The 10432-nt window shown below is 47.3% G+C and overlaps 1 protein-coding gene across 1 annotated transcript; it reads left to right on the top strand.

The window, feature by feature from the left end:
- The first annotated feature begins 979 nt into the window (after positions 1 to 979).
- On the top strand, positions 980 to 9461 carry LOC128712362 (uncharacterized). Its single transcript, XM_053807260.1, has 4 exons — positions 980 to 1264; positions 6630 to 6677; positions 8440 to 8895; positions 8967 to 9461. The coding sequence occupies exons 1-4, from the start codon at positions 980 to 982 to the stop codon at positions 9459 to 9461; spliced, it is 1284 nt and encodes a 427-aa protein (XP_053663235.1).
- Positions 9462 to 10432: the final 971 nt, after the last annotated feature.

Raw genomic sequence — 10432 nt, 5'->3', positions numbered from 1 at the left:
CGCATGTTCGTATACAATTTCGCCGCGTAGAAAAGGATAGCAAGCGTGCGAAGAGCACATGTGCGCACGGTACGGTGAGAGTGAGTGCTCGGGAGTAGAGTGCTGGGAAGCTAACAACGCGCCTGGAAGTGGTGCGAACGTTCAATCTCATTCGTGCGACGGTCGAGACAGGTTCTACCGGATCGAAAACCCCGCCAGACCAAACATTCGTGCTCGTGTTCGCGCTGAACAAATAGCGCGACCCGGTATCTTCGAGGTGGTGAGCGAATTGGTTTCCAAAAATTCTTCAATCAACTTCAAACACAAGCAAATAGTTGTACATTTATAAAACGGTAGTGCAAAAAAGCAAAATACTCCACTGTGTGCAGAAAATTATTCCCGCACCGGTTGTGCAGCGGTCTCCTTGCCTGAGTAGGTGTTTCGCGTGCGTGTGCGTGTGTATTTGGTCGGTTTTTCTTGGGAGTTTTGCCTTGCTGCAAGGAAAGTTCGCCTGAAAGGTTGTGTGAGTGTGTGTGATTTTTCGTTGGGCAGCTGGCGGAATAAAAGTGATGAGTTTAAGAAAACCGGATCCGGGTGGCCCCGAACGGCGGTGTTAAAGCGGTGATAAGTGTATAGGCGCAGTGAATCATCCCTGGTTGCCGATAGATACATCTCACTTATCGTATCGCTGGCGCTGTCCCAAAACAAAAAAAAAGCTTCCACCAACAGGAGCCGTGCAGTGATAACCTTTTGCTGTTCCCGATTGCGGCAATTTATACTCGTTGACTCGTTTCGCGTTGGCACATCAACGGGTACAATAGTCAGACTTAGCGGTGATAGTGCTCGGTGACTTCAAGTTTACTGTATTACTCACGAGAGGAAAAAGCTAAAGTTATCTGCACGATAGCATAGTTTGGGCGAACCCCCTTGTCATCTTGTTGGTGTCTTCCCGGCGGGGAAGGGAAGCATTGTTGGCGCGAGTGTTGTCCCGGGTGCCGAAATGATGGTTAACGTCTCAACCATTGCCGTACGGGCCGGCGTACTGTTTGCGCTCGTTGGCATCCTGCTGGCTGCACCGGACACGTCCGACGTAAGCGTCCCGGCGGCACGCCGTTTCCATGCCAAGTTCGTGGTCGATCGAATCGAACCAAGGCGTCCACTATCAACCGACGACCGATCAACGCCCGGTGCCGATGGGCTCGGTGTGCCGGCCGGGTTGGCGACTGCTCCAACACCGGCCCGGACCCGTTCGACGACGCGCTGCCGTGAGGGCTGTCTGCAAAAGGTAAACATTTCGAACGCCAAATCCGTAACTAGTTGCCTGTCGGGGAGGGTGAACCACGAAAAAGAAAAGAAATCGGGAAGTTTGAGATGATAGGTCGAATCTGTTCTATATCTGTGTGTGAAATTCATGTTTTAAGTTGCCTGGGGAATAGAAAAACCTCAGAGTTCTCCCTCTCCTTCGCAAGATGCTAACGTATTGAGACGCATCAGACATTGTTCCTCGTTGTGTTTGTTCAGTGTTGCCTTCCCAGACATTCGTCTCAAACCCAAATGTCGAACCGAGAAAAGATTTCCCAGCCCAAATGCATCATATCCGCCGTAATGTTCGGGCGTACTCCATTTGCGCCATCGCTTTATTTCACTTTAAATCACAAAATGCAACAAAAAGGCAACGCATTAGCTTGACGAATATTAATCAGCAATGATCATAAATGCCGCCGGTTGCAGTTGGCGCGACGATGTCTGTTGCTCTTTTTTTTTTTTTAGCGTGACTGGTTGCAAATTTATCTCAATCGAGTGCATCCGGACCAACTGTATGTGTGTGCAATTTCAGCGTTTTGATTTCACCGTGGGTAATAAATTTGGATGGTTGTTTTGTGGCATGGAGAATAGAAAAATATACCTCAAACTGAAATGATGTTTAATGGGAAATTATCAAATCAGTCAAATTCAAAAAGATCCAATAAAAAATTATCAGTATTTTTCAAAGAATTTTCAAACATATTTTTAAGAACAAACTGTGATATTTCTTCAGTAGTCGAATAGCTTTTGGGACAGTTTTAGGATGTGTCTTTTTATTTACTTCACAATTACGATCTCTAGATCTGAATGTCTGGATTTTTTTTTATCTGAATCTCTGATACCAGATCTCTCTGGATCTCTGAAATTATTTTCGCTTGACGTATCTGTGAATTATTTTCGAAATATTTTCTTTCTAGAGTTCATACTCTAAGACTAGAAAATGGTGGACAATCGTGGTCAATCGCGTAAAAATCAATATGACTAGTTTCCCGGTAGTGTGCCCCTTATCCTTCTCCTCTTGGTGTAACGACCTAGTAGGTCATATGCCTGACATTTCTGGCTTACTAGACTTATTTTACCACGTAGTCGGATATTCAATTCTAGCTCCGGGAGATTGATCCAGATGGGATTTTGGACCAGGTCTGCCGTGTGAAGACCCCAGCCGTTACCAATACACCACCGGGCCTCCCCCGTACGCCTTGTGATATGTCTTATATGAAGCATCGACGTATCTGAGCTACCTTCGTACTCACCTTGTAGGTGGAATTGCTTACCGCAAATTATCTGCTTATAAAGACAGATCTGATTTACTAAGATTCGAACTAAAACGACACTTCTGTTTCCATGCTACCATCATTTGTTCTGAAAAAAAAAAACATTGTAGCTTTCTAAAGTAACAAAATCGTTTGTTATTACTTCTGCGGAGCACATATACATTCTTGGAAGACCGTTTTGTGCGCACACAGCATGCAAATTTTTCAGCATCCAACCCGCAGGAAGCGTTTTGACACGCATCCGACTGCGAAGACAAGACTCCTTCTCTCAAGTGTTCGCGAAGAAAACCAGTAGGTAAATGAACTCTCCTTCGTGGCTGCCTCATATATGTGCGCCATGTCACACGATGGGTGGGAGGGGGGCTACTATGCAGCCTGCTCACCCGTCCCGAATGGTGCAAACAGACAAAGGAAAATAAAAACCCCCGAAAAACTCACCCAGCGCCGTACGTGAGGTGAATGCGCTCGCTAGTCAACTAGCGTCAGCGACTAGCAGAGCGGCATGAAGTGACTGAGGGTGACAAGGATGCGACAGGATGAACTCCCGAATGGTGGGTTTTGGCTTTATAATGTTCTTTTTTTTCCTCTGCCCGGTAGAAATTGGCGCTCCAATAAATGTGACCGTACCACATCGTTATCGGACAGAATCGAGTTTGATGCGAAAAAGGATTTCTTTGGCGGCGATGTAGGGTTTGGAGCTGAACATGCGGAAAGGAGGCAAAGATGTGTACTGAATTTATTTATCATATTTTGATCCCTCTCGTCTGATGGGTCTTCGAATCTTCTTTAATGGAGGGTACGGCAGCAGAATAGTGGGCGACCGTACCAAAGTGAGAAAACATACCTTTCTGTAGGGCGAAAGGCGAACATATATACCCAAGAAAAGGGGGCCGTAAAATGCCGCTTCGGAACAATGTGCGCGTGAGCGGAAAGGTCGTCTAATTTCATGTCGTTTTCATTGGAATGAACAAAGGTACCTCCATGTTGAACGACGCAGGTTCTGGCCTTGGGACAATTAGTGTACCAACCAATGTCATTTACCAATGAATTCTTCTAAATAGAAATTCGTGATAGCTAATTCAAAGTATAAGCATATGTTTAAAAGTACAGGTGTTTGCACTGAGATGAAAAGTGCCTTATATGCTCTTTGTCTCATTAGTCAAGTTGTGCAACTAGGGTTTTATAGATAAAGATGTAATCGATATGAGATACTTGGAAATATTTGAGATTTGTTAGATTAGTTGTAAAGACCTCAAAAAAGGTTAGGTCTTGCAAATGGAAGTAGTCTTCACTGATACTAATTAGTCATACTTTTGTTACGCTAATCTCACGTATCTGTACATCCAGAGATCCAACTCTGAGATTCCTGTTCCTGACTCTGAGCAACATAGCTCAGAGCTTGTCTAATAGCCAGGTCTTGCAATTGGAGGTAGCCCTGTGTGATACTGAATGTTTGGTGGGAATAGGAGTTCATTCATACACACTCCTTAAGGGTAGCCAAGAAATAGGCTATAATTTAGATCCCTTAAAACAGTTCCACCGAACAAGCTTTGTAACTGTTTCTGAACATGAGTGGAATTTTGTATTGAAATTCTTCAATTATTCCCTACCACGGATACACGATTCGATGTGCGCGCAAAGCCCAGCGACAGATGGACAACCCATTCCTCAAAGCCACAGGACGATATATTAGCGCTCTAGCTACCTTTTACCGTTGAAAATCCTGCCAGGGGAACTGTTGGAAATCGCCTAGACATCGGGTAGCGTTTCGATACCCAGACACTGTCCATCGTTTCCACCGATGACATGAGACTGTACGGTACGATTGGTAAGCCATCACCATCAATTGCATTATTGAAACATCACAGCAGCAACCGAGCGCAACCCCGGCATGGCTCTGGACAAGCTGGTGGTCGCTTTGTTTGGTGTGCGTTCCTAGCCCGCACACCAGCCAACCAGCCACCGTACACGCCTACCAGCACAGTGGGCAAAAGTTTTATCGATAGTTGTTCGAATCCCAACACCTCCGAGCCACGGTTCGGGTCTCCTGCACCGAAAACCCCGGAAATGGATAAATTCGAAAAATCATCAGACATGCAAATCGTGGGTTGGGTCCCAACACTGGCTGCGGTGCGGTGATTTTCACATCCCCGGCTGGCGCTGGCACACAGGTGGTGGTTATGAGTGGATGATACCGAATTTTCCGACGCGTAACCGAACCGAGTAAGTGGCAATTTCTTCTCCGCGTATCTGAAATCGGATTTCGGATTTCGGAGCGTCAAGCACGAAACACGGGCGAACCTGCTCGATCGAGTGTTCGTACGGGAGGGCGAAGTACAACCCGTGTACCGGTGCGTGATGTGCAATGTGTTTCCGCTACACTTCCGGGATCAAGCCGGTAATAGTGTCGACTGCCTTCCAGCGAACAATACCAATTAAGCGTATGGTAAAGGTACCGTGAGGTGTGGGGGTGAAAAAAGGGGTACCCCGGGCACGGAACGTTGTCCGAGAACAGACGTTCCGGAGATGCCCAACCGGTACGGTTGGACGCAACGTGACGGAAGTGCTTTTAATCGAAAAGCCACGTAATTGCAGAATTGTTGCCCGGGTTTCGGTACGGAAATCTCACCACCGTCACCATTCCCGGGGGGAGATGCTTGTGAGCTGGGACGTTGTGTACTGTGCGGCTGTGTTTGTCCGATCAGGACAGGAAGACGTTTTGGTTCGGGCGTCTTGGGTGGTTTTTCGGGCTCGGTAAACAGCACACAGCGGTGATTAAACCGTCGGCATAATTTCGTTTCCAACTCTCCGCTGAGGGACCTCTAAGGCTGGATGGTTGGAATGGTGCCGGAAATTGAAGTTGTCGGGATGTTGTGGTATTGGCTGGACACCGGGGTGACACACCCGGTGTCTTAACCCATGTTTGGGTTACCAAGCGGTATATCCTTATAGAACGAGGCATTTATATTAGTGATCGATTTGAAGAGAGTTCCGAACATCTCTGGGGGTTTCTCGTGTGGGTATAGGGCATGTCTAAAGCGGATATATTGACGCTTAATTGTATCCTGGCAGTTCACAGGATATCTGGCACGAATTAATAAATTCTTCCAGCAGGATTGTTGTCCTTGTTGTCGATTCTAGTTGTCTTGCTCAGTTGTACATTGTGTGTTTGCGTTGTACACTTCTTCATTCTTCAATATCATTCGACTATTTCTACATCAGCTCGGTGTAAATTAGGAATATCTTGCAATCTTCAATATCTTCAATGCACTTATTAGTATAACATTTGTTGGACAATTTTCAACATTTACTTAACAAAACTTGGTCAGTACCCTCCTAGTCTACCATCGAAAGAGTTCCAGTTGGCAAACTACTTCAGAGCCCGCAACACAAATCCTGGGATATTGGCCAAAATCAAATGCACATAATCTTAACTCTTCTCACCACGGGAAAAAGAATGATATTCCTCTCAGCGCAAAGAAAAACGAAAAGATCTTTTAGCACCAAAAAGGAATCGGGAATATGGACCTAACAGTGGAAACGGAAAGCAAAAGAAAAAAAAAACACCAAATAAACCATAAAATAGATCGTCCGGAAAAACAGACTGTGCCAGGTTTGAATGGTGGACATAACTTAACGGCTGGTTTGGCGCACGTCCAGCACTGTTATGGCAGTACTGCTGGTTGTTTTTTTTTGCTTTGCTGTCGTTACTGCTTCGTTTTGGTTTCCTTAAAACTGCTATCTGCAGCCAAGAGGCAGCCAAGCAATTAGCTGTCATTTAGCGTGTGAAGTAGCCGAACCCGGTTGCTTGAGAGTTTGGGTACCGGAGGTGATGATGTAGTACGACCAGGGTGGTTTGCAGTCGGAATAGCTTTCCGGTGTGGAGGGTTTGTTGCGCCCCGGAATAATCAGCGTGCAACAACTGAACGAAAAATTCTGTAGAAAGATTAGCATAATATGCTGATAGGCTGGATTGTATTTTACTAGTGTGGACATTAAATTGCATAGCGTCGATTTTATCTACCTTTTATTATACTAATTGTGTTGTTTTTTTTCTGTTGTTCTTCACAGCGATCTATAAAGGACATTCTCTGCACACAACAGCGCGAATGCTCAATGGTAAGCGATAATTCTATGTACGGAGGATGTCTAGGGATGTACGGTAGCTTAGCATAGGTCGTCAGGGGTTTTTGTTCGTTGTAGAAATTTCAGAAATTATTTAATACGATAACTGAAATACTTGAGTTGCTGGCAGCATCGGTTTCCCAGGGAAAAACAGGGGTTTACAGCGTGAGGAGCAGCACCAGGTAATTGTGAAGGCCCGAGAACCTAAGGATCAACACTTTGACATCAAAGTAAATCCACCTTCCAAAGAAATATGTTGAGTATCGGTTAGAATTTCACCCGGCGCATCCGGAACTGGAAGTACTTTTTGAAGCACGGCGAGTACAGATACTGCTGGCAAAGCAATTAAACGTGAAGCAGTAGCCCCTTTGGAAAGTTGTGCCGCCTTGTGGCCCCTTTTAACATAAATGCACACCCACACCGGCACACATTGCTCCACAAAGGAGGGGGGAAAAAAGGAGTGAAATTAAGCTCCGGCTCCGTGATGTGGTCGTCTCGGGTGTATTGCAGCGAACAGTGGTCTACCGTTGCAGGGTTGGAAGGGTTGTATATGTTCCAATTCCATTAGATACCCCACACCCGGTCAACATTTTTACGGTGGTTGCGGGTCCATCCGATAGGACGGATGAGACCGTACCGTTGAGATAATGGTGTGTTGATGCAGTGCTGATTGCATTCCACCCCGTGAGGAAGGTTTCGTGCGAGAAGGAGGAGGGGATGGATGAGGGGGAGGGTTCCACTTTCTACCGTTGTTCCAGTACGGGAACGGAAAAGTTTGATGTAACCCGAAGGTTGCCCTGGAAGGCAACGCTTATCGATCGGGCAAGGATCCGTAAGGTGATGCTTGTGCTTCGGGGTCTTGTTTTTGCCTTTCTTTCGGATGCTGTCGAAACGATCGATATTTTAAAACAATCAGTTTCGATGCGATGTTCGAGAAGAACAATAAAAAGGGAACAGTTCAAACGGTTGCTTTGGGTACGGGGAACGCACCTGCTTCTGAACGAAGGTCGCCCGATTGGGACTAACCGTGGAAGAAAGATGAACCGTGTCTCGGCCATCCATATTCTTTGAAGTGTCACTGGCACCGTTTGCGGGAGTGCGAGAATGGTTTGGGGGGTGGTGGACAGCCCATAAACTATGTCCTGCCGCGACCCACAGATAACAGGCTAATAAGGCGCAAAGACAAAACGCTCCCGAACGGTTCGACACCGGTGGCGAAACAGGTTTCAACGGTGCGGGAGAAGGCTTTAGTGGACGGTATATAGCGCTTATCGGCCGTCCCTAACGAGCATCCCGACGAGTTGTCCGAAGAATGGTTGTGGATTTATGGGACAACCTTCGGAAGACGCGCAAGGTTCCATGACTGCTATTGAGGGGGTTTTGGGATGTTTTGTGTGTTTCGGATGGTGGTGAAGGTGGAAGGAATGGTGCCGGTGAACCCAATCCGGGCAAACTGGTGCGTGGATGCGTGTTGCATTAGCGCCATTAGGCGGTTTTTTTTTTTGGAGATTTGGAGCTGTGTCGCGGTCGTAATCTTAATACCGAGCCGTAGCGAACGGAATTTGTTGATATATTGTGACCATTTCGAAAACATCGGACAGCTTGTTGAGAAAACGTGTTGAAGAAATCAGAGCAGTTTCAGCATGACGTAAGAGAAGCATCAGGAGTTAAATCAGGGAATTCCACGCAAACAGAGCTCCACCCTCCAGGATGCAGTGGTCCACAGAAGTTCTCTAACCGGTCCTTCCTTCTAGAGTGCTGGGACGTGTGCAACCGTAACCACCAGATCCGGAAGGAGAACGAGCTGGCCCACCGGTTACTGTTGAGCCTGGTACGCTTGATACGCAACGAGTCGGTGGTGACGGCTGACATCGAATGGACGACACCGGAGGAGCTGGTACAGCATCAACCGCATCCGGTTGTACCATCACCGCTCGCAGCCAGCGAGAACGTCGAGCGATTGTCACGGATCGCACGGGACGGTGTCGGTGCGCGTGACGGTGTATCGCGCATCATGCAGACATTAGCGAACCGGCCAGCACCGAACACACCGAGTGAAGAACCTCACCTGCAGGAGTACCACCAGTGTTTGGTGTCGTGGGAAATTTCCGGCGGTGGCCTTACCGGCAACCTGCTGACGGAAACGTCCAAAGTGGAGCTGTCCCTGTGGCCAAACACAAAGTACCACGTGCATGTTACCTGCCGCAATAAGGTAAGTGTTGATGGAGAGTTTCTTTAGATTGTAGGCCGTGGTCTTACCGGGGACACATCATTTCTTGCCAGGAAACGGATTCCCTTATCCGCTCGTCGTCCCTGCTCGTCGACACCAGTGAGGCGGTGATTGTGAGTCTGCAGGGTACTACCTCCACCACGACTGAAACTCCTCCACCGTCGCCACCTCCACCACCGCCACCAGCGCTGGGGAATGGTTCCATCAACTCGGCCATTCAGTCCATCACTTCCAACCGGGTAGACGCCGACCAGGATACTCTACCCTCCCCGGTGGATGACGACGATCTGCAGATGTTCGCAGAGCAGCAGCAGCAACACCATCGGCATCATAGCTTTTGGCCGTTTAACCGGAGCAGAGGAGAGCTGTCGAATGTGGCGTCCGGTAGCTCCAAGGAGATTGTCATCTTGGGCGTGTTCGTGGCGCTGCTGGCGCTCGTGCTGGTAGCGCTCACCGTTGTGATAATGGTCCGCCGGAAGCCGGGACCGCACGAGGATCGGGAGCTGCTGATCGAGAGCGAAATCCTACCGAAGATTCTGCACGTTTGATAGAGGAATGCAGAACCGAGACGCCGGCGTCGTTCGCTGCTGTAAATAGTCTATTTATGATCAACGATCCTAAGAGCGCGTATGTCTATTCTGCTCGATGTCTGACGATTCTGACAGTGATCCCATTTTCCATCTTCTGCCGCCCGTTACGTTTCTGTTTTATTCTTTCGCTATGGGGACGATTAGAGTTCTTTTAGAATTCCTTCACGTTCTCACTCGCTCTCGTCTCATCTTAATCTCGAAAGATACCTCCGGGGGAATTCGGGTTCATATCTCTTTATCTATCTATTCCCATTCTTCAACAAGAAGCGCAGCATGACTAAGTTATTACTAATTGAATATAGGAAGCAGAAGATATGGCAGGCTACGAAGATTTAAGCTACGCAAGCAAGAAATACTAGTCTTAGAACGTGTAAAATTGGCAATTCGCCCAGGTTCTTTCCTCCTGCTGTCAGGTGCGGACGGTCTTTTCGTAGCTGTTAGGAAAGGTATGAGTGAGCTTTCTTAGCTGTTTCTTTTCTCGGCTGGTATGGGTGATCGATCCAACTGTGGACCCGAACCACGCCTACCAAAAAAAAAACACTGGGGGGGCTAATGGAGCAGTTGCTCTGAGTGATGTGTGAACCGGCAGATATTTAAACGTGTTGAAACTACTAAAAAAATTTAGTCTACCAATAAGGGGATGTCAGGGGTGCCCAACACTGTGAAACTAGCTAAGAGATATCGAACGTTAGCGTGTGGGGAAGAAATGGTTTTAGTTATGTAAAAAAAAAGGAAAGAAAAAAAAACATCCATACCCGCAGCCACTAGCAACCTTACCAATGTTCTCCTTACCTTGCATGCCCGTTGAATAGAGGAGTGCAGCAGAAATAACAGATAAACCAAATTATGCAGGTAAATATGAATTTCAATAGCAAGTGAGTCACTGTATGGTAACCGACTAGCATCAGTAGGAGACAGGCGACGCTGTA

The sequence above is a fragment of the Anopheles marshallii genome, chromosome X (genome assembly GCF_943734725.1).
Source record: "Anopheles marshallii chromosome X, idAnoMarsDA_429_01, whole genome shotgun sequence".
Taxonomy (NCBI): Eukaryota; Metazoa; Arthropoda; class Insecta; order Diptera; family Culicidae; genus Anopheles; species Anopheles marshallii.
The sequence above is the reverse complement of the archived record's forward strand: the minus strand, read 5'-3'. Positions and strand labels throughout refer to the sequence as shown.

Coding starts and splice junctions, on each gene's coding strand:
- LOC128712362 (XM_053807260.1), top strand. CDS start 980: ATGATGGTTAACGTCTCAACCATTGCCGTACGGGCCGGCGTACTGTTT. Junction 6,678..8,439: donor AACAGCGCGAATGCTCAATG/GTAAGCGATAAT, acceptor TTCCTTCTAGAG/TGCTGGGACGTGTGCAACCG. Junction 8,896..8,966: donor ATGTTACCTGCCGCAATAAG/GTAAGTGTTGAT, acceptor ATTTCTTGCCAG/GAAACGGATTCCCTTATCCG.